Here is a 24,490-nt window from a genome sequence, read left to right on the forward strand (position 1 = left end):
GAAATGGACGGATACCAATTTTTACAATCCTAATTCAGATGGGACATAGATTAGTGGATAAAGATCAGATTAAGATCGTTTACATTTTTCTGATCTAAACATCCCCTACGAGTTAGAGAAAGAAAAACTATATGGAATTATGATCTATTAAATTTTAAATTTTAGAAATTTCAGATGAAAGTTTAGTTAAATAAGTCATTTTTTATTCAAGAAAATGAAAAAAAAGAATTAATTTATATATTTCAAAGACATGTTATTGTTAAGTGTCATTATCAGAAGCATTTTCCATATGAAAATAATTATGATTGTTGAGTTTTGCTACGTAAAAACGAATTTGCGTATCAATTTGCATACCAATGTCGATGCTTTCATATTCAAAATTTAAATTGGTACTGTTTTTAATAAAATTTATTTTTTAATCAATCACATTGAATGAGTGTACGTATTGGTATGCAGAATCACTTATAACTAAATTTTTTCTAATTTATTGGGACATAAAAAATTACCCCAAAAAAAAAGTCCAGAAGCTAGTACTATATTTCACCTAAGCCGTTATGCGTCTGAGGATTCTGGTTGATAACAAAAGAGAGACGAATTGGTACTCGGGAGTACGTGGGCGTTTGGGCTATAAGTAGTCTTGGGTTATGTGTCATATGTGGGCTTGTGTACAGAAAGGGCCTTGGTGGCTTTAATTAAGTAGTAGTTAGCCTGTGTACAGAAGAGAACCTTGTTGGGCTTTATTGATAACTCAATGATAAGTTCTCAGCCCATTTATAATCAAAGCCATTTGGTTGTAAAAATACATCTGTAACACAGTAATACTTGGGCAGCTAGTCTCTCCCCTCTCAAGCTTTCTTCCTCTTCTTGGGCGTGTGACTGTGACATCATTACAGCCCATTAACAAGAATTTTGGGATGTTTTCTGCCTCTGGTCCGTGCTTTGTTTAAATCCAAACTCATCCTCTTGGTCTCGATTCGACTTCCTCGTGGGACGGCCGGAAATACGTCGTGCACTTTTGGCCAGGCCAGACGTCGTTCCCCACCAGATGTTTGATGTTTTGAGTCTGTTAACCACGCGATGGTAGATATCATAACCTGTATTGAGAGTAACAGACTTGAAATAACTTCGCATACCGCGCATATTAAGAATGGGAAGGATATGGTCCTGTAAGTGTTATGGGTCTTCACTCAATGGCAATGCATTTCAAGCTCCTCTTTCGTGGGATAAACCGTCTCTACAGCCTAACCCAGCAAACTCGTTGCTATGCCCGCGACCCATTTCCCAATAAAGTCTCCCACTACCTGTTCCGTGCCAAACTCATTGATAAGATTCGACTAGGCCTCCGCTCCAGCACTCCCAGCTCGCTTGCGCCTCTCCTAAATCATCGTCTTATCGACTCATTCGTTGTCACTCATGCGCTCCGGTCTGCGCCTTCTGCAGACGCTGCCCTATCCCTGGTGGACACCCTTCAATCAATTCCTCATTTCTCGCATACCCAGAACACCGTCCATGCACTGGCCACGGTCCTGGCCAAGTCCCACCGGACTGCGGAACTCAAATCCCTTATTGATGCCGTCAATGCTGGCAGGTTTCGCAATGTCCGTGTCACTTTTATGAACCTTATGCAGTGGTATGCTGCGACTGGAGACCTTGACATGGTACTCCGTGTTTGGGACGAGTATAGGTTGTCAAGCGAGCGTGTATGCACCGAGTCTTATAACATTGTCATGCGCCTTTATGCTCAAAGGGGTAAGGGCGACTCTGAGGCCGTGCAGGTTTTCTATAGGATGATAAATGAAGGGGCAATTCCAAATTCTACGACTTACAAGGTAATGATTGAGCACCTTGTGAACTCCGGAAAGTTAGAGTCCGCATTGGAGATTTTTAAAATACTGCCCTTGATGAGAATTAGACGCACTTCAAATCAATATTTTGTTTTGATGGAAGGACTTATTGGTGTTGAGCGGTTTGACGAGGTCAAGGATTTGCTCAAGGAAATGATGGTCGATGGAATATTGCCGGGAAGAGCCATGCGTTTGTCATTGAAACGTATGCAGGAGGCAGGATTTGTCCAAGAGACAGATAAATTTCTTGTAGAAATGTTGCCGGATGAGAGAATCAGAAGCATAGGATGTAGTGATGTTCATAGCGATGATGCTCATTATGATGATGATGATGATGATGTGGATGATGAGGATGAGGATGTTTCTCGTGGTAGTGGAGTAGACTATGTTGATGGGGTTCAGTTAAAACCGTGGTTAGACCCAAGGGCCTTGGCAAGTGCCTTACATCATTGGAGCTCTAACGAGGTATCAGCTCTAAAGGACGCGAAACTGGTGTGGACAACTCGGTTGTTTTGCAAGATTCTTAGGAATTTGAAGTCTCCGGACACAGCTTGGGATTTTTTCTGTTGGGTTGCTTATCAGCCAGGATTTACGCATGATGTTTACACAGTACAAAGGATGCTGGCACTTTTAGCACGCCACGGCCATGTTGAATTGGTTGATAAACTCCTATCCAAAATAAGAAGGGAGGGAATGAGATTGCCCTTCAGCACCATGAGGTTGATCATTGACTTTTATGGCATCTCGAAGAGAGCTGATGCGGCTCTAAAGGTCTTTCGTGATGATAGAACTCTCTGTGGTCCCATATCAATTTTCAATTTGATGCTTCTGTATTCATCTCTATTACGAACGTTGACCAAGTGCGGGAGGAATTCTGATGTCATGGATGTACTTGAAGAGATGGTTTTGTGTGGGATTTGTCCGGATATTCAGACATATTCTGGATTAATGCATCACTTTGCATTGAATGGGGACATCAAAACAGTGCAGAAACTCTTTGCAATGGTTAGGCAAAGTGGTGTGGAACCTGATGGTTATATGTTTAAAGTACTGATCCAAGGTTATTGCAAATGTGAGAGAGCTGCTCTTGCATGGAGAGTTTTTGAAGACATGAGGAATTTAAATTTGATGCCTGATCCTGTCACTAAAGAGCTGCTAGTAAAGAGTCTCTGGAAGGAAGGCAAGCGGAGAGAGGCTGCTGCTGTTGAAGAAAATTGTGAGCAAACAAAAGTTCTTCCACTAACATTGCGCGGTCACAAATGGACGGTGAGCTCTGCAGATCTCAGAAGGGTTTATGATATTTATTCAACAAGCTTTACATCCACAGCTGGCTAGAGTTGTGAATGTTTCTGCTAAACAAGCAATTATCTGCTTCAAAGCGGTATACCAAGCAACTTTGTTAATTTAATTATCAATTAAAAAAAATATTAAAAAAAAAATGAAGTTCGTTCATGTTTTATTGAAGTTGCTGCCATTTTTTTTCTGGTAATTTTTTGGATTTGAAACTGAATTTCACGTCTGCAAAGACTCTTTTGATGAAAGAAAGAAATTAAGAGATGACTGCTTGTGGTTGCCTTATAATAGTTGGTGTATTTAACCAAAGCCTGTTGCGATACTTGAGTGTTATCAGATCTTGGGAATTGGAAAGATCTACCGCAAAGTGAAGCTGTTTTGTTGCTGTGGAATCGATTAAATTACATTGACTTAGTCAGCCTTGTGTTTAGGTTGTCATCAAAGAATAGAAGTGACCCCAAGAAATGACTTCTTGTGCTTGTGATATAGTTAGTCTACTGAATCAAAAGAGATTAAATCTGATTGGGATGCTTCCGCAGTTTTGAGTCTTGCAGACCTATGCTAAAATGAATGCCCTTTCTGAAAACGATGGGAGATCAGTTGCACCCAAGCTGATCATTTGAGAGGCAGACGTGTGATTCAGTTTTGTGGATCAAACGTCATTCTAATACCTTGATCTGGTGCCACCGTATGGTAACAATCAGAACTCTATGAGCTGTATGAATCATAGATTATCTTTTCCCTTTTTGTTTTTTGGATAAGTAAAATTAAATCCCAGGTGAAGCCATCAAGCTTTTTGGTTCTCATGCGTCGGGTGGCTTACTTTTTATATAAAATTTGTAGTGAACTAATCTGAAGCTTTCCAAAGATTGTCAGCAGAAAGGAAAGCATTATGGATGAATAATGCGATTATGTATTTTTCTTCATGATAGTGTACTAAGAACTCTATAAACTACAGCAACAAGTACTTTTGGAATAATCAGAACTCTACTCCATTTCGATTCAAAGATCCCTACGATATCCTGTTTTAGCTTCCTTCAACCTATGGCCAGACCCCGAAAACTACGCTGGATGAGTCTTTGGCAGGGCAAAGCACGGCGATTGTCAACTTTAGCTTCTCTGCTATCACTCGGACATCTCCTGGGAAGCAAGAAAACCATGGACCTATTCTTATTACAGGAGGTAATATACTTATCGGTCTCTTTGATAAGATAATCGCTTTTCGATTATAATGTTAATTGTTTTTTGCTCCATGAATGCCAAGAAAATGAACCCGTAGGAATTAACATGGTTCAGTCAAAGGGGATACAGCCATAACTTTAAACACCTAATGGCTGCAGTTTTGTTATTGACCCATGTATTTGGGTATTACAAGAGATGTTCATATGGAAAATATGAAGCATACCCACATACAACTGTAGGACTTAAGAACTCCTTAACATTCCCTTCAACTCGAGTTGAAATCTTGAATTTGGAAGGCATCAAGCAGTGCAGAGACATTTGCGGACTGCAGGGAGGCATATATCGTTTGTCCCTTCTATTTGAGCTTTTCTCTTTTCGGTTCAGATCCGATTCGAGAGGATGGCCGGATCTGATTATCCTAAAGTCAATCAAAATATGACAGTCATGATGCTCCATTGGGAGTTATCTTTCCCTTAGAATCCGTCCTGCAAGAAAATAGATTCTTATCCCATACTCAGCTCCTCCAGTTGAGCAACTTCAAAAGCATGTCTTAATCCAAGGTAACACCAAAGTCATATTTTATATCCGCAAATGCAGTGTGAACAACTTTCATTAAATGAAGAAGACTAGTTGAATTAAGAAAATAAAGGAATCTTTCAATTCCCATTAGTTTATATTAGGAATGAGTCATAGGGATTAATCAATGAAAAATTTTAAACATAAGTCCATATACATCACACCACATTTTCTTAAACCACACTTAAAACATTAATAAATAAATAATTTTTTCTTGTGAGTTTTAAATTTATTAACTTTTTTTAAAGAGAGTATGTGAGACTTGCAGTCTTAACCTTAAGACTGCAAATATAATTTCTTAATATTAAATGCAATACCCTCTTCAGAAATGGTATCCTATCGAGAAACAAATCTTCATTGACATAACTCATTCGTGGCATTTTTTTATTTGTCAATTCTTATGGGTCGATTAAAAAAAATGTGGGTCGATGTATCATATCTTTTATATATAATTTCTAATTTTGAAAGTTTGGAGACTCCATTAAATGATATAACGGAAAACAGATCATATAATAAATTAAGAAAGTGTTTGGGTATAAGATTTTCTGAGAAAATTTTGGAACTTTTGAAAAAATTCTTTGTGAAACTTTTTGAAAAAGTTTTTTCAAAGATGTTATTATTAGGGTTTGAAAAGTGGTGGCACCATTTAAAACGCTTGGAAAAAAAAAATATCATGGGATTTTTTATTTAGTTTTGTGAAGATTTTTTCTTATTATTTATTACGAAAATCAAGGTAAGAAGTTATGATCGAAATATTTCCCAAATTGTTTTGGATTGAGAGTCGAGGGTAAAAAGGCCATTAGAAAAAATCATATATCTAACTAAGATCTAATTTTCATTTGAGTTGGTAGATTAGTTTAGTTTTTCCAAACAGATGAGTTTTACGTGTATAGAACAGTCATTCTTGACCTTGGTTTACTTGCCCCATGCTTCGTGAATGATTTGCCTAATTTTTAGTTCATACAATTTGAGTTTAATGCATACCAGCTGCTGCTCTGTCAAAGGTGGGCAATACAGGTTACCCTATTCTCTAAGATGGGAAAGAAATTTTGATTCTGCAAAAATATTTGGAAGAATTTAAAGCAAGGGATTGCGACAGAATCTCTTTTTATTGAATAACAAAGAAGTCCTAATTGAATAGGGGAAAGATTGATCACTAAAACATAAGAAAAGTGAATGAATGATCATGTTTCAACTACTGAGACAGATGTTCTGCTGAAACTGTCATGCTGATATACTCTTGATTTGTGGATTCCCAGGCCAGGGAAGCATTCCACGTTCTTGAGAGAGATTGCACAATCTCATCCATGGCTGGTCGCCCTGCTGGATTTTTGTTTAAGCAGCTGTCAATCAATCTGACCACAAAAACAGCAAGTTCCCAAGGATAATTCCCTCGGAGGGAGGGATCCATGAAGTGCCTCAAACTTTCCTTTCTATCCTCCTCACGAATCACAACATTCAAGACATCTGATAACTGCGTATTCTCCTCCTCATACAGAAGAGCAACCTCTTTCCCAGTCACTATCTCCAGCATCACAACCCCCATTGCATAGACATCAAGCTTTGTGGACACAAAACCATTTTCCAAATACTCAGGAGCCATGTAGCCTCTTGTCCCAACGATGTGCTTTGTCAAGGAAAATTGGCCTTCCTGACCTTGAGCTGACCTTGCCAGACCAAAGTTTGCAATCTTAGCTCTCAAATCACCGTCCAGAAGAATGTTGCTGCTCTTTATATCCTTGTGGACATGGGGAGGAGCAGTGAAGCCATGAAGATAGTTCAGTCCAGTCGCCACATCCAATACAATCTGCATTCTCTGCGTCCAGCTTAAAAGTTTCCCATCACCGCTGCTGCTGTTATAGATCCAATCACTCAAGGGTCCGTTTGCAGCATATTCGTAAACAAGGTACCAATGACCATCGTTGAAACAGAGGCCTGAGAGGCATATAATATTAGAATGGTTGATCTTGTTCAACAAATTTATCTCTTTCGATACATCTCCATTCATTTTCTTAATGGCTGCCAAATCCCCATTAATCCTGCCACAATAAACAGATCCTTGAATCCAGCAACTAGGACTGAAATCATCCGTTGCATGTTGGAGTTCCTTAAAACTATACACTTTGAGGGATTGCGCCATGCTAGATATGCTTTCTAAGAAGTCCTTGGATTCTTCCTCCACCTTCTTCTTTGCTGGTTTCGCATGTGCCTCAAACTGATCAGAGACAATGACAATATCAGATTTCTTCTTGCTTTTACGGAAAAATATGCAGAATATTACCGTGCCAAAGACCAATACAAGAGCACTTCCTCCAAGAACCCCAGCAAGGACATAAACCCATGTTTTGCTTGAGCTTTCACCGGAGGGAGGAGGCGGCGGCGGTGATGCCGATGGTGTGGGTGGGGGTGGGGGTTCTATGGTTTGAGAGATTGATGGCGGGTCTTGCAGAGGAACCAGAAGTGTGGTGAAGTAATATATTGTGGGGTTCTGAGCAGTAATCTCATTAGCCTCCAAAGTCATCTCAGTGCTCGCGCCGAATCTCTCACTAATGGATGCAACATAATCACCTTCAGCGACCAGGTAAGTCAATAAATAATTGACATTCACATCAATTTGATTCTTAGTAGGACAAGCACATCTAAGAGGAACATTGATTGTTGCACCAGAAGGTAAACTACGAGCACCATAACTATTTTGATTCTGAAGAGCTTGACAGTTGGAAAGGGCTTGGAAGGTGTTATTAGCAATCAACAAATAAGTATCGTTAGTCTTTGTAACATAACTCGCATTTGCTTGGTAGTAATAACCTGAACAGGAGCAGTTGACTGGAACAAGCACCAATTTGTTCGTTTCAAATGTTGCAGTCTCTGAAACAGAGTTAATCTGAGAGAGCTGGGATGGATCGGAGGCCAAGAGAGCAGAGATGGCAGAAACAGAGTTGTATGGGGGTTGGGATCTGAAGGTGAGGTAGCCTTGGCAACTTGTGTTTAGGCCATTACAGAAGTAGCCAAAAGCAGAAGTTGAATTATCTGAGTTGTCACAAGCCGTTGTGATCTTTCCCTCATAAGGTTGCTGAGCCAGAATCAAAGAACAGCTTGAGAATAACAAGATTATGAGAACGAAAATGATAGTGGGGGAATTCATTTCGGGTTGAAGATGAAAGATCTGCAGGAGGTTTATGGGAAATAATAGTAGGCTGATAATCAACAACGTTGGTGGAGCTAAAATACCTGATTTTTCTTCTAGGGAGAAAGTTCTAAGAAACAGTTCATGTTGAATTTGTCAATTTTCTCATTTTGACGTCTGGTCTGGGCAAGGTGGACGGAGCCGTGGAATCAAATTCCATCGTGATTAAAAAAATATATCCGAGTTTTTCAGAATATTTCGTGTAATTTTTTTTAATAATCAGTTTTTCAAGTTAAATAATCCAGATTTTATCACTTCAGTACTTTCAATGGTCTTGTACTATGAGTAATGCTAGAGTGTAAGTTTTTTTTTTTAATGAACAGTAATTATTTAAACTTATTGGTCCTTGTCCAGGAGGAAAGAGTAGGAAAAAATGAGAACAAAACAGTCAAACTTTATAAATAAATCCAATTATTTATTAGATATAACAAGAAGTGATATAAGAAAGTATTATGGTATATAGATATAAATTCCATCACGGCGTTTAAAATTCCATGTGGGGTTGGAAGGCAGGCACAGACCTTTGACTCCATCAAACTTAATAATGTTGCTCTGAAAACTGGATCCTACTTGGAAATGAACAATAACTATGACCGAATTGAAGTTTGGATGTTTGGAAATTGGGGGTTGCTTGCTGCTTTCATAGACTTAGTTAATGGAATTTAATTTAAAACTTACCTATATTTATACGAAAAGAATCTTCTCAAGTTTTAGTTCGAACTTAAAAGATAATTAGGTAAGAGAAAAATCAACATATCATGTTTATCATACAACATTTATTTATTTTACAAGATGTGATTTAGAATTAAAATAAATGAAAATGTCAAAATCAATATTGTAATAAAATAGTGATAGATTTTTAGAATTTGTTATTTGAGAAATGGCTAATGGCTAGGCCAATGGTAATGCTATGAACAAGTGGCCATATTGCAAGCCATAATTAGTGGCGCACAGCAGACTCCAGCCGCAGCAGCCGGGTGACAAATCTCAAAAAAGTAGCCAGTACCAGGGACTCCGCATCAAGCCTGGGTTGTACAAATTTCTGAAAAAAGGGCAAGGGTTTGAAGTCCAATATATCTCAGCTAACAAGAAACTACAAGAGGAAACTAACTAGGAATAAGGCCCCCATCTATATGTCTTTTAACATACAGAACTCTCCAATAGTGCAGTAGGCCAGGCAATTGCAGATATTCATCTTCAAGCCTTTGGAGGGCAGCAGATTTTCCTCCCTGTTTAACTTATTTATGTGTTGTTTTGCTGCATTGAAGTTCCACCAACAAAGTGAAACCAAAGAAGACCCTCCAAGTTTGTGGGCCCAAGTGTTCCCACATCAGCAAATACTGGTGTAGATTTTTGAGATAAAAACAAGGCCTGAATTCCTCATCTTTGAAATTTATTTATTTCAAGTGGGACATGGATTGAGGTGGAAAAAGAAAGAAAAGAAAAGAAAACTCACAAGGAGTTGAAGTTTGTAGGGACTTGTCCAGAAAATTCATTACAATCACAGAGCCCGGAGAAAGCTCAAGAAATTATCTACAAGTGAAAAAGCTAATTCCCCTTCCAGGAGAACAATTCGTCTATTTAGTTACCCAGCACAGATACTGTATTGTAAAGTAGAACAGAAAAACTATACCAAGACATGAAGCAAAGCAGTGGCAGTTAAATTGACAATTACCTCCTCCGATTGCTCTCACCTCTATTATAACTAATGAAACTCCAATTATGAGACAAAAGATACAACTAAAAAGGTCGTCCCGCAGTCCATCGGCCAATCCATCAGGAGTGATTACAAATAGGAGGAAACGAGCAGCTGAACAGATAGATAATACATTAGTCCAAGCACGAATTTATCTGTGTTACAGTTTACAAGAGGGCATAATGAACAAATTAGCTGTATAATCAAGAAAAAATTCAGACCAGGAAAATTTTGAGGGTCGAAGAGGTTTGCTGCAACAGCTAGAAATGCAACCCAACAACCAAATTGTCCTCTGCATATGTGGATTAACAAGTTTAATGAATGAAATTGCAGAACATAGAATCTAAAATATGTAATATGGCATACACTATACAGAGAATTGTCAGACACCTTATAATTTTGAACAGAGCAGTTGGGAAACTTGTAAAAAGATATAATACTAGAAGGGTAGTTTTCATAGATGATCTCTGGCCTGTTCGATTCAAGAGCAACAAAAACCTGTAGGGGAAACAAAGATTCAGTACAAAACTTCTAGTCAGAGTGTCTAAGGTTCTTCATGAAAACAAAACAACCATACGCAGTCAGCATTTAGATACATATTTAAGTGTAAGTGCCATGCTGGTTTCAGCAAATATTGAATTTAAGGTATTTATCGAAATGTCGTATGTATCGAAGGTATTTGGCATCAATTGAAGCTTGTACAAAACAAAATGAGATGGATTATACATTAATAGCCAACCTCTAGTAGCGATGAGGAACTATTATGAAGCTATAATCTTCATCGAGACAAATGCAAAAATATCAGACACCAAGTAATTATTCAAGTGCAACACATGCAGAAGTCCATGTCAACGAGTTTTCTAGAAATATTTTGGGGGTCTAACCCTCATCCTGATATGTATACGGAATAAAAAAGGACTTGTATGTGATCATTGATTGGATCTGCTGAACACACGGACATACTCAAAGCTATTAATTTAAAAGCGAGAACCTAAAACAAGTAGAACCTTATAATAGTGTATAACCCCCCCCCCCCCCCCCCCCAAAAAAAAAAAAAAAAAAAAAAAAAACACTATGAAACTGCTATATTTATAAATTTCTTATCAGAAACATACAAGTAAACGGCATAATGTCTACAAAACGCATTTCTGTTTACAGAAATGATTTGGCATGATGTATCTGTCAAGCACACTCAATATACTCCATCCCAGAAGCTATAGAAGTTCAGTGGTTATCAAATTTCAATCCCCATGACCGTTAAAATAAATATATATTAGAAGCCTCAATGCATCAAGGACTATTTACCTAATAATTCAAAAATGTGTTTCCCTCTCCGTTTTTAGTAACAAAATGAAGCAGAAGTAGGACCAAACTGAGAGCTAGCAGCATAAACAAAGAGGGACTTGCCCAGACTTACTAATACAGTCAGAAATTTGGCTTCTGAACAAATACAAGATGCAAGACAAATTCAATAATTGCGAGGTACACCGCCATATTTAACAATTTTGAAGGGTATTGAAATTTTAATGTCAAAGATAATTCAATCGTAAACTGTCCATCCTACTTCCTTTCCACACACCCAAATCATCTCAGCTTTTAAACTTTCATTATTTGGTTAATGACCTATGATGAAGTTTTTTTTCCAGACTGGAACTTTGGTGTCTGAACAAAAGCAAGATAATGTTTTTTTTTTTAATCTGAAAAGCTTCCAGTAATCATAGAAAAGGACGTTCGGCTAGAACTAGTCTGTAACAAGAAGGAAAACTTAATATAGACTTCATCAGATTTTAAAGCCAGAGCCTCTTTTGCCAGCCTGCGTGCAGCACCATTCGCATCTTTCTTCAAGAAAAACCCAAATCATAGTGCAGCCATTTTCAAATTGAATATAATCCAATTGCACGCTTCAACGCATGGAACTAATTCTCGACACATAATCCAATCACCCAAAGCCACTGCTATGTAACACTGTAGGAAAAGCCCATGAAATTTACCAAAACAGAAATCACATATAAGAAAGATAAGACTCACAAGGCAAAGAAGGTTCCACCCCATTGAAAACTGGATCGAGCTCCGCTTGATTTTTGTAGAGAAGCCGATGATTCACCAATTACTGCATGCCCGATTCTTTCGAACGCTTCAGCAACTCCATTTCCCAGATTTCCCATCTTTGCATTCAGGATGTTTCACATTTGGTCACAGTGATCTGAGTCTACTTTTTTTCTTTTATATCTTTGTCTGGGAATATTCGAGCCACCTGCAATGATGGAAGTCCGATATCCACCAAGGTCGGGAATTCAACCGGTCCGCGTGGTTTCAAAAAGGAGGAGTAGACGTGGCCACGCCTGCAGCCGTCAGATCATCTCTATCTCTCTACTGAGTTGCGGATTCTCCGAGTTTTGACGTACTTTCTCGTACGAGTCGAACAGTCTTCCAACTAGTTTCTTGTTTGAATTATGTATAAATTTACGATACAGCAATATTACTATCATTTTAATTCTTATAATCTTTTTATTATTTTATAATTAAATACTATTTATTCTATTTTATTTATAAATATATTATCTAATATTACATCATAAAATAATAAATAGATTTTTCCTTAATTAACTAGTGCCAAATGCGAGGATAATGAAGAGGTTTGAGAAAATCCTAGCGAGAGAAACTCTCTCTTCTCTCTAGGAAAAGTTCAGGAAAAGCCGTTTGAGGGAGGTGGAGCTTCGGCTCCTCCCTCCCTCCTCCATCGTCTCATTTCTATTTTTTTCCTTTGGTAAATAAAAGCGGTTTGGCTGTGTTGATGTCCATTGAAAAACCGATGACTAGCTGTTTTTGCTGAGCTCCCTTCCTTAACAATTCACCCAATTGGGCGGAGTGACATTCCAAGGTGGAGGTGGAGGTTTTTCGGCTTCAAATGGCAGGTGTTCCTGACCGGTTGGTTTCGGTCTTTTGAGGGGACAATTTTGAGGTTTAAGACGTGGGCTGGTCATGGAAGCTGCTCATGGAGATGGTTTAACTTGCTGGTTGGGGTGCTTTTCTATGGGTTATAGGAACTCTATTTTATCAATAAAAAATAGAGGTTTTTTTGGGAACGCATGCCGAGATGCATGGAGGAGATAAAGCTTTTCCAGGGTGGATCTCGGGCGCAGCTCACGATGGTTGTCTTCATGGATGTTGTTTGGAGTTTCAAGTGACGCAGTCAAATGGTGGTTGCTTGTTTTTTCTGTTTTTCTGCTTTCGTGTATTTCATATTGTTAAGAGGTTTTCTGGTTTTCGGAGATCTCTGTTTTTCAGAGAGCTGCTCTTAGTCAAACAGTGAATAAACTCCTGATGCTCTGTGCATGGATGTCGGAGATATCTGGTTTTGCTCTGGCTTTGTCTCTGGAAGTCCAAAATGGTGGTGCCGATTGGAGTACCGGTAATGCGAGAGGTTGAAGATGATGCGAGAGGTTGAACCGGGAGGTGGGGGATGGTTCAGTGCTGGGAGGAGGGTAGGGGCAGCAGCTTGCCAGAGCAGATGGAGAACGTGCATCCCTAATGGATAACAAACCGGTTTTGATGAGAGCAGTGTAGGGCTGGGAAGGTGCCAGGCGGGGGAAGATGCAGAGGCTAGGAGGGATGACGTTGGGCGGCGGCGTTAGAGTGTTGAGATAAAACCCTAATGGGTTGGGCCCCCATGCACCTACAGGTTGGGCCTTTAGCTCAGCTGGGCTCATTTGCTGATCGTTAGTACTCCTCAGCTGGGCCTTTAGCTCAGCTGGGCCTTTACAACCCATTATCAGTTTTTATTTTGTAGGTAGTCTGTTTTAGTTTTATTAAATAATAAAAAAGACTAGAGTCTTACTCCTCTTTGAAGGAAGTTGGGTGTTTGTCCTATTCCTCTTCTAGAGGAAGGTAGATGTTAGTACTTTTTTTCCTTGAGAGCAGAGAGTGTGGTTGTACTCCTCCTCCTGGGGAGGATGGAGTGTGGTGTACCTCTCTTCTTCGGAAGAAATGTTGTTTTAGCTCTGATTTGACAGAGCGCCTTCTCTGTTGACTGCTGTCAGGAGAGAAGGTGTAGAAGTTTAGACAATGTCCGTCACAAAAAAATTTGTTGGCGGGAAGCTCCTGAGCAGTTACTTTAGTTGACTTATAGTCTGGTTCTCCTGTATTGATAAGTCACAGTTGTAACTTCCTCTATGAATGAATGCAATGAAGCATATTTCCATAAAATAAAAAATAAAAAAAAAAACTAGTGCCAAATGCAAAATCAAAATCGTTAACATAACTATTTTTTAATCCTATTTAATGATGCTGACTTTCATTTTAATATTAATGATACTTAGGTATTCAATAAACAAATTTATAAACATATATTTTCTTTTTATTTTCATTTATGGCTTGTGGGTTACATTTATTTTAAAACTAGTTTTACAATCGAACGTATTATATTATTACATGTTAATTTATAATTTTGCATTTTTAACCTTTTTTATAGCTAAAATATCTCTTTGTGTTACATAACTTAATTTAATAATATTTTTCTCTTAAATTTTATTATTTGTATTGATATGATGTATTTTAAATGATTTTTTTTTTTTTTATAAATTATTTTTGTAAAAACACCGCTTTAAACTACCGCACATCCACAAGAGTAACGATTGAAATGATAGGATTGACAAGGAACCATGATAGCAATACTCATCACTTACTTTTATAATAAATGACCATACTTGTCACTAGAAAAGCAATAGTTTAAGAATAAAATATCTTAAAAGTGGTGATTTGAAATAAATTAAAATATTTAAATTTTATTTAAAGCTTATAAACATTAAAAAATATATATATAAAAATATTAAATATTACACGATTATATACCTCTAATTCGAATAAAAACAAATTAAATATATTATAATCTAACTGCTTGTTAACAACTTCTTAAGATTTATCTTACATATGAAAAATTATATTTGCAGTTATTAAATGTGTAAGTACATCAAATTATTTTGAAGAAAAATAAATAATTATAAGACTTGATTGAAAAAATAGTAATTTTTAACAATCGATTTACTCATTTTCAAAAGAAATATACATTATTTGCATAATCTATAATTATATTTAAAATTAATCTAATTTTATTGCTATTGATCAATGGACCGGGTTGGCCAATAATGCGTGGAAGCATGGACCAGAGGACGCAGAGATGGCTGGGCCAACTTGGCCAACGAGAATCAGCAGGCAGCCAAAAATAACTTACATGCCGAGGCGTACTCTTGTTTGTTTCTTCTGAGCCGATGTACTGTGTATTCTTGTTTGACCTGTATGTACTATATATAGAGAACTAAGAAGATGCGTTTCAGATCAACAACTTGTGATACTTTGGGGGCCAATTTGAAATTAATGTTGCGTATATATAAGCTATTTTGCTCACAAACTTTGAGACTAATTAATATAAATAAACTAAGTTCTATAATATCGATCAAGAAAAATGTTGGGTATTTTGTTTTCCTTCTACCATTATTTTATTATGACCTGACATTATACATAACCCTTGAAAGTTGAATCAGCTCTTTTCTTTAAGATAAAAAAAAAAAAAAATCAACTACTAATAAGTCAAGTCACCTAAACATAATGAAATGAGAATGAAATATGAATATAATATATAGTATATTTCTTGTATCAATTATTTTTCCAAGTATCAATGATGCACCTAAACCCAAATGACATCCAAGTGAATTTCTATATTGATAATCCAATTCATGAGTATTTGCTATTTCTTGTCAATCTTAATCATTGCAAGATGTAAACAGTCTATCATCACCTATAAATACAAGGAATTACATAGAGAGGTTTTTGTAATTTTAATTTTAACACAAAACACACACACACGTACATGTATATATATATATATATATATTTATGGAGCATCATTTTAATTTATGTCGAGTTTAAATACTAGTTGTGGGGGAGGAAAAAGCTGCATACAACTAATGAGAAAACACGAGTGCATAGCTAGCAAGGAAAGGACAATGAATGAACAAAGACGTATCATAAGCGATCCACATGCATAAGATAAGGCAACGAAATGATAAAACTTAGTTAAACATGTTGTATAACTCAAAAAGTCTTCTCTCTCTTTTTTCTCTCTCGGGGAAAAAGTGAGGTGAAGTTTTTAGTGGAGGCAGTTATAACGGAAAGGGGGGAATATTCTCCTAGAGGGCGACGAGTAACAAAATTTGGCAGGGACAGAGTGGTGGTTAGAAGGGGCGGTCACGGCGGAAGGAGGTGGGAAAGATGAACGTACTGGAGGAGAAATGGAAAAAGTTTAAGCTCTCAGAAGGTGAGGCAACAAACATTGTACTTGAGGAAGAGGAAGCAGAAGATTTACAATACAAGGAGGATCAGAGTTTAGTGTGCAAGGTTTGCTCGGTGAGAACAGTTAGTGGAGCAGTGCTTGAGTCGACCATGGCAAAGGTTTGGAGGATCAGCAAGGCTGCAATCTTCACAGAGGTGAGTATAAACATTTTTGTAACAACCTTTGAAACACAAGCCGATAAACTGAGGGTGTGGGAGGGTAGACCTTAGCTATTCGAAAGTCATTTGATGGCACTGAAGATGTTTGATGGTTTGACTCCTCCACAAGGTATGGTGTTTGCCCATGCTAGTTTTTGGGTCCGTATGCATGACCTGCCCTTATCCTATATGACTAAGACCCGGGGTGAACAAATTGGGGGAATAGTAGGGAGGGTGAAGGAGGTGGTAACTCAAGAAGATGGTAGTGGATGGGATAACTATCTAAGGGTTCAGATTAATCTGAATATTACTCAGCCCCTTGCTCGTGGTAGAACAATAATGGTGAAAGGGAAAGAAATGTGGATACCTTTCAGTTATGAAAAACTACCAAGACTTTGCTTCTCATGCGGATGCATGGTTCATGGGGCAGAAGGATGTAGTAACAAGTATGGAAAGGAAGAAGGTGAAGAACAGTATGGATCATGGATGAGAGCAAGCTCGGGACCACGGGTAAGAATCTTTACCAATAACAAAACCGAGAGAGAGGAAAAATAAAGGAAAACATGAAGAGGTAGTGGGGGGAGGAAGGGAGAGAAGGATTGAAGAAGGGGTAGGGGAAAAAACAATCTGGTGTGGGGAGGGGAACTGTGCGAGGGAAATGGAGTTGGTGGAGGTGGAAGATAATGGAAGTAAAAGATTGATGGATACAGAGGAGAGTACAAGTAAAATGGGAAAAAAATCAGAGAGTGAAAATAATATGAAAGAAGGTTTAAACAATAGTTTTGATAAGAAGGGAATTGGTATTGAGAGAGGAAGTGAGGAGGGGATTAATGAAGGGGGTGCTGTTAGCATTGAAGAAGAACTTCAGTTAGTGCAGGAAGGTGCTACTAGGACAAACTAAGCAGTAAACTGAATAAAGGGGATGTGACTTTGCAAGAATTGAGAAATCAAACTGAGGTTAAAAAAAAAAAAAAGGAATGGAAAAGGAGAGCTTGAGCTAGAGGAGGGAATACTGAGATTGCAGATAATAAGGGGGAAAAACAAAAAGAATGGGGGGAGAGATAGAAGGGATGAATCAGAGGAAAGAAACCAAGTATGGAGGAGGGGAGGAAGAGAGGGTGGAAGTATCTATGTGTCAAGTTGAAAAGGTGGAGGCTGTGGTACAGCCCCACCTACCATTATGAAACTCTTAAGCTGGAACTGCCGAGGATTGGGGAATCCTCAGGCAGTTCAGGACCTCTGCAAGCTAGTAGAGGTAAATAAACCCAACATTGTTTTCATTATGGAAACAAAATGCAGTAGAGAGAGTTATGATTGGTTGAGAAGGAGGATGAAGTTTGAAGATTGTTTTACAGTGCAGTCAATTGGTAGAGGTGGGGGTCTGCTGATGCTCTGGGATGATTTAGTAAAAGTGGAAATAGTGAATTACTCTCAAAGGCACATAAATGCTTGGGTGGGAGAAGAGGGAGTAAGTGCAAAGTGGCTACTCACAGGTTTTTATGGGCAGCCAAATTCGAGCAGAAGGAAAGAGTCATGGGATCTTTTGAAGTCACTTAAACCAGAAGTGAGGGAAGGCTGGTTCATTATAGGGGATTTCAATGAAATCATTACAAATGATGAGAAGCAAGGAGGAAGGTTGAGGAATGAAAAACAGATGGCTTTGTTTAGGGAAGTACTTGAAGAGGGTTGCCTTCATGATCTGGGGTGGAAGGGTGATAGATTTACTTGGAGTAATATGCAAGAAGGGGATACTTTTACAAAGGAGAGGTTAGACAGAGCTTTAGCCAACCCAGCTTGGGTTAAGGTTTACAATGAGGTATGGGTTGAGGTTTTAGTGGCAAGAACTTCTGACCATAAACCCCTATTAGCTCATATGATAAAAGGGAGGGAAAGGAGGTGGGTAAGGAACCAAAGTTTTAAATATGAAGCTAGTTGGGCCTTAGATGTGGAAAGTGATGTGGTTCTAAAGAGAATATGGAATAGAGAGGTGGGAAGAAGGAGTTCTCTAGAAAGTGTAGAGACTCTATTGGCAAGAAGCAAGGAGGTTTTTCAAGGGTGGAGCAAAATGGGGAGAAGAAGGGATGCTAAGATGCTAGCTAGAAGAAAAAATTGCTAAGTTGGAAAATTTACAAGAAAAAGAAAATGAATTTTCAGTAAAGGAAATAAAAAGAGTGAAGGAAGAAATAAGGTTGCTGCTTGAACAAGAAGAGGTAAGGTGGAGACAAAAAGCTAAGAGGAATTGGTACAAGCATGGTAATAGGAACACAAAATATTTCCATGCTTGTGCCAATCAAAGGAGGAAGAGAAACTTCATAAATCAGGTGGTAAGTGAGCAGAATAGGGTGGTAACAGGGTGCAAGGAGATTGAAAGGATTTTCAGTGGCTACTTTGAGAATTTGTTTACCTCAACCTGCCCTACTCATGAGAGTTGGAGGAAGTGCTAAAATGCATGGAGCCCAAGGTAACAACAGATATGAATCAGAGGCTTGCAAAGGCTTTTACTTGAAAGGAGGTGGAAGAAGCACTCCATCAGATGGCACCTTTAAAGTCACCTGGACCAGATGGCTTTGGAGCCTATTTTTTCCAGCATCATTGGAGTACTATAGCAGATGAGGTGTGTGTTGCTATGCTGTCAGCTCTGAATGGTAATTCTTGGACCCCTTCACTTAATTATACTTTCTTAGTTTTGATCCCAAAACTTAAAGAACCTATGTTGGTAAGTGATTATAGGCCTATTAGTTTGTGCAATGTATTGTATAAACTAATCTCAAAAACCATTTGTAATAGATTTTAAAAAGTCTTGTCTGAAATTATAGCTCCCACTCAAAGTGCTTTTTTGCCTGGGAGGATGATTTCAGACAACATTATGGTGGTTTGTTAAAAGAGAGTTTAAGGTGGAGGGTAGGGAATAGAAAAAAAAAATAGAGATATGGGGCTAGAAATGGTTGACCAAACCATCATCCTTTGCTGTTCAATCACCCATATCGGTTCTGAATAAAGAGACCAAAGTTGAAGCACTGATTCTAAGTCAGAAAGGGGAATGGGATACAGATTTGGTTAATCAAATTTTTGAAAAAGAGGAAGCTGAAATGATCCTCAGCATACCTCTTAGCAAAGGCAATTTGGAAGATAAGCTAATATGGGGGCCTTCTACCAAAGGAGTCTTCACAGTAAAAAGTGCCTATTTTCTGCAGTTGGATAGGCTAAGAATAAGTAAAGGGGAGTCATCGGGGCATGGAATAACAGATGAAAGGTGGGAGAACATTTGGAAATTGGATGTGCCAAACTCAGTAAAGGTGTTCTTGTGGAAGGCAGGAAATGACTTATTACCTACCAAGCTTAATCTTTTCAAAAAGAAGGCTGTTGAAGATCCTAAATGCCCGATATGTTATGAAGACAAGGAAACAGTGATTCATACTCTATGAGAATGTGTTGCAGCAAATGACGTGTGGGGTGATGAGAAGAGCTATGTGAAAAAATGGAAGAGGATAGGTAGAGGCTTCATGGAGTTATGGGAGGATTTAATGGAAAGGCTACAGACAAACCAGGTGGAAGAAATTGCTGTTATGTTAAGAAAGGTTTGGATGAGAAGAAAAGAAGCAATCTTTGAACAGAAAATTATTTGCCCCAAAAAGCTACTGTCAGCTGCTAAGGAGAGTTTAGATGAATACCAGAAGACTCAAAAGGAACAGAAGAGGGTGTTCAGTACAGAAATGAATGCAGGTGATGCAGGTAACAAAACTAAATGGAAGAAACCGGGGGCAAATGTTATCAAAGTAAATTGGGATGCTTCTTTAGATGTAAATAAGAGGGTGATGGGGATTGGGATCATACGTAGAGATGAGGAAGGTGAAGCATTGGTGGTTGTTAGTGATAGAAAAGAAATGGTAAATAAACCAGATATAGCAGAATGTTATGCACTTTGGAAAGCATTGGAACTTTGCAGGGACCTTAACTTTCAGAGGGTTACATTTGAAGGGGATGCCAAGACCATTATCACGACTGTAGAAGGTGAAGAAGAGGTGTTGACTTGCTATGGACCTTTGATAAATGATATTAGACAGGTTTTCAAAAAGAGATTTGAATGGAATATACAATTTATTTATAGAGAAAGTAATATGGTTGTACATTCTTAGCTAAGAAAGCCTTACTTTTGAGAGGTGAAAAAATCTGGGTTGAAGAAGTCCCTGATTTCATTGTTTAAAGTTTGTCAAGAGACAAAGATTGTAATGGATGAATTGTTATTAATGAAACACAGAGTTTTCCTTTCAAAAAAAAAAGTTAAACATGTTGTATGGTCCTGGGAATGAAGCCCAGAAATCATACTCGGTCCAGAATTACTGCTGAACGAATCATTTTTAAATCAAGATTCATGGAGATAAATCTAGTTGGGATACTTATGCCAGAACGGCGTTATTAATGGTAGAATCATTCTTCAAAATGAATATTATCATATTGTGTCCCTAGAATTGAGATCTTAGAATAATTTTACCATACGGAACTTTTCAATCTCTATAAATAGATTACCATATATGTTCTGAGCACTGATTATCTCTCCCTCATATTCCTATTATCAGAAAATTAAAGACTTTCTCTCCTCTAACTTAATTATCAGAGGCATCCCTCATTGGAACCACCGAGGTTTTTTATTATGGTTGCAAGTTAATTGGATGTGTTACCAGCATCACCATAAATTACATCAACAATTTATATAATATATGTTGGACCTACGTATAAGGCATACCTACCAAGGAAAAGAAAAAGAAAGGACATGCATATTGCAAAGAGTTAAGCACAAATGCATTTTGTATTTGCAATCAGGTGACTGGAGAGAAAAATATCATAGAAAGACCACAGAATTGAAGTAAACAAGAAGTAAAGCCTTAGTTATAACCAATAATTAAGGTAGGTCAACGGTCAGGAGATGCGGACTCGTACGGATTGGATCGAAACCGACGCTCGACCGACGTCGTATACATCGACACAACATTAATTAAATTATAAGTCCGTACGTCTAGTAGCCTCGTACCTCACAAAAAGACAAGGCTTTGAAAAGGAGTTTTAATTGTATGAATTGTTTCTTTCTATCTTAAAAAAATTAAAATAAATATAATGTGTGATGTGTGAAGATGATAAGAAGAATTTTCTTTTTTATTATGTCCTGTATGATGCTTACACAGCCATACAATTTAATGATCATTAGAAACCACGAAAGTCTTTAAATATTATCTCTACTAATGGACGAAGATCAATGTGATACGCAAAAATAACAAATTTTTTATTAAATAAAAAAAAATATATGTAACTTAGTATAAATTGAGTTATATATTGATCGAAGTATTACACGAGTAAATAGATGATCAGAGAGTGTCATATATCAGCATTTTTTATATCTTAAATTTTGGTTGAGCAATTTGATCTTTATTCCTCGTATTATACACTAAATAAAAATTTAAAAAATAAATAAAATTTATGAAATATCCCTTAATTTATTATAAAAATAAAATAATAAATTAAATCCCACAAAAAGTAAATACTAATCCTTTTGGAGTGGAGTACTCATTGGGGGCATTATAAATCATGCCACGTATAATGAAATCATGGCTCGACAAAAAGTCAGGAATTTAATGGGATGGTGGAGATTGTGATATTTTAATATTGATTTATGAGGGTAAGCGGTAATACTGTATGAGATTTTATATTACTTGAGAATTAGAAGTTTTATTATTTATAATATTATATATTATAAATGACACTCTTGACGTATCGTTCACTAATCATTTTAGAGTATTGAGCCAGATGTGATTTGCGCCTTCTTCAGGAGGTTACACATGATGGTGTCTATTGCAAATTGCAATTTCATTTTGTAAGCACAGAGCCTGCTTAGAAGCTATTACTACTCTTCCGTCGGCAAGGGGTTAGAGGTCGATTCTTGGATGCCCATAACTTTGCTTTAACTTGATCGTGCGTTTCACAGATGACACGATGGGGTGCCTCTCGGAAGATGAGTCAGTATATATACTTCTTCAATTATATATTTCCATATTAAGTACTAAACGAAACATATTCTAACTTATGAACAAAGCAATTGCTAAATTACAAATTGATCAAACAAAACACAAATCATAATGCATATATATAACACCGGAAACTTTACAAAAGCTGCAACCGATACACAAAACAATATCAATTAACTGATCTACGTCATTGAGCTTAAAGTACTCTACTAGCTAGAGATCGAGAGACGCCTGCATGCATGGATCGAATAGTTTCTTAATTTTCACATCTCATGCATTAATTGAGTTTTGTTTCGAGATTTTTCTTCTCACCCCTTTTTTTTGACAAAATATTAATACATGATGTAATTGTAATTTAACAAGTTAAGCCATGATCATCATTCATCATTTGGTGAAACTCGTTAAAATCAAGCTCTCCGTTGCCATCGGTGTCGTAAGCTCGAATCATGGCGGCACACTCGTCTTGGGACTTAGTGTCTCCGAGGCGTTGCAGCATCCTCTGCAAGCTTCTTGGCGTTATGCGGCCCGACCCTTTCTCCATTTCGAACATTTCAAACGCTTTCTTTAGGTCCTGATCATCATCGCCTCCCCTGCCATCCCTCTTCATCAGCCTCAAAAAGTCTTTAAAATCCAACAGACTGTCCCCGTCGGAGTCAAGATCGTCGATCACCCCCTGAGCCTCTTCGTGCGACATGTACTCTCCGATCGACGCAAAGTATGATCTGAGTTCCAGCGCCGAGATTTTGCCGTCCCCATCTCCGTCGAAATAACGAAAAACTTCTTTCAGCTCGTCTTCCCTAGAGCTGTCCTTCGAACTCTTGGTACGTGGTGACATGGGAGATGATCTTGGAGATCTCGGCGAGCTTAAGGAACTTGAGCCAGACTTTGATTTCCGGCGATGGAGGCTTACCCTAAGACTTTTGTTAGAGAACCATTTTGAAGGTTTAGAAACTCTTTCGGACGTTGCCATTGGATGTGACATTTTCCTGATCCTTCAATTCAAGAAAATACAGAACTTCTAACCAACTTATAGTAGAGAAGTAGAGAATTTTAAAAGAGTAAAGTCTCTACCTAGGGAACTTACAAAGCAATTACCGAGAAGGGTGGTTACGTAGACTTTATTCTTGTGGGGGACTCGGAGGGAAATTGCATGGCAGTTTCCGAAAGGGACATGAATTAACTGAGCAATTTCCTTTAAAGTAAGATGTGATATATTTATTATTATTGAATGATTATTTATTGCATGTTTCTTTATCATCAAATGATGATAAATATATTATATCATATATTATAAAATGTAAGTAAGATGGTGGTGTAACAGTACTCATCATTAAAAAATTTTGAAATTCCTATATAAAATATAATAAGTAATTTAAAATTTTTAAATCTCAAAATAATAATAATATTATAAACTAATATTCTAATAATATTTTATTTAACTTTTAACTTTCATCTCAATTTACTATCTAAATGGCACCTAGACAATATTAGCTGTTCAAATATGATACTTTTTCTTTAAAAAATGCAGATAAATTTAAGATACATGTGAAAAATTTATTTCTAACGACATACCTCATTTCAAAGAGATTACTCATTTTAAAACTATATTTAACACTACTTCAACAAGCAATACCGTGCGCACTTTTAAAGGGTAGTAATGTTAGTTATAGTAATTGGTTGTGGAAGTATTACATGTTTCTTTTCTTTTGAAAAATAGTAGAGTCGCCTCATAAATTTTTTTTTCATGTGAATCATATATTTACTTCTTTTTTTAAAGAGTAATGATAAATACAGACTTATAGTCATGAGTTGTATAGATATTGAATACTCATTTGAAAAATAAGTAGATTCCACCATTAAAAAAATTAATTTTTTTATATGAATCTCATATTTACTCATTTTTTTTAAAATGAATACACGGCGCTTGCGCATTCCATAATTGTAAATATTATTTCTCTTTTTTAAAAAACGTTCAACACTTGTGCACTTCATCATCTCTTTTTTAAAAAGAGTGTAAAGCGTTTGGACATTTTATAACTATAAATAGAAAAATGACAATAGAGCCTCTCAACGATGTTATCGTTCAAAATTACCACTCGATTATTTTAATTATTTTTTTAATCAATGGTTAAAAAAGTATCTATCAATAAAATTATGTATTTTTTATATTTTTTTCGATCAATGATCATAAAAAAAGATAAAAATAAAA

At 37.2% G+C, this 24,490-nt stretch overlaps 4 protein-coding genes across 7 annotated transcripts; 1 reads left to right on the forward strand and 3 right to left on the reverse strand.

Annotated features, from left to right (window-relative positions):
- Nucleotides 1-765: 765 nt before the first annotated feature.
- Nucleotides 766-4,098, forward strand: LOC122306779 (pentatricopeptide repeat-containing protein At5g66631). The gene has a single exon (XM_043119291.1). It carries the CDS (start codon nucleotides 1,176-1,178, stop codon nucleotides 3,177-3,179), a length of 2,004 nt encoding a protein of 667 aa, XP_042975225.1. The 5' UTR covers nucleotides 766-1,175; the 3' UTR covers nucleotides 3,180-4,098.
- Nucleotides 4,099-5,985: 1,887 nt separating this feature from the next.
- LOC122306789 (lysM domain receptor-like kinase 4) lies at nucleotides 5,986-8,376 on the reverse strand. The gene has a single exon (XM_043119303.1). It carries the CDS (start codon nucleotides 8,038-8,040, stop codon nucleotides 6,091-6,093), a length of 1,950 nt encoding a protein of 649 aa, XP_042975237.1. The 5' UTR covers nucleotides 8,041-8,376; the 3' UTR covers nucleotides 5,986-6,090.
- Nucleotides 8,377-8,790: 414 nt separating this feature from the next.
- On the reverse strand, nucleotides 8,791-12,180 carry LOC122306939 (cold-regulated 413 plasma membrane protein 4-like). Of its 4 annotated transcripts, none has more exons than XM_043119527.1 (5): nucleotides 11,807-12,170; nucleotides 10,169-10,276; nucleotides 10,000-10,070; nucleotides 9,777-9,892; nucleotides 8,791-9,124 (listed from the first exon to the last, which is right to left on the reverse strand). In XM_043119527.1, the coding sequence occupies exons 1-5, from the start codon at nucleotides 11,941-11,943 to the stop codon at nucleotides 9,023-9,025; spliced, it is 534 nt and encodes a 177-aa protein (XP_042975461.1). In that variant the 5' UTR covers nucleotides 11,944-12,170; the 3' UTR covers nucleotides 8,791-9,022. The 4 variants fall into 4 exon arrangements, with proteins under 4 accessions (XP_042975461.1, XP_042975469.1, XP_042975452.1 ...); XM_043119535.1 differs by having other exon boundaries at nucleotides 9,758-9,892; nucleotides 11,807-12,162; XM_043119518.1 differs by lacking the exon at nucleotides 8,791-9,124 and having other exon boundaries at nucleotides 9,450-9,892; nucleotides 11,807-12,156.
- A 10,187-nt stretch (nucleotides 12,181-22,367) lies between these two features.
- LOC122306960 (probable calcium-binding protein CML41) lies at nucleotides 22,368-23,339 on the reverse strand. Its single transcript, XM_043119545.1, has one exon. The coding sequence runs from the start codon at nucleotides 23,261-23,263 to the stop codon at nucleotides 22,637-22,639; it is 627 nt and encodes a 208-aa protein (XP_042975479.1). The 5' UTR covers nucleotides 23,264-23,339; the 3' UTR covers nucleotides 22,368-22,636.
- Nucleotides 23,340-24,490: the final 1,151 nt, after the last annotated feature.

Source organism: Carya illinoinensis, chromosome 1, assembly GCF_018687715.1.
Source record: "Carya illinoinensis cultivar Pawnee chromosome 1, C.illinoinensisPawnee_v1, whole genome shotgun sequence".
Taxonomy (NCBI): Eukaryota; Viridiplantae; Streptophyta; class Magnoliopsida; order Fagales; family Juglandaceae; genus Carya; species Carya illinoinensis.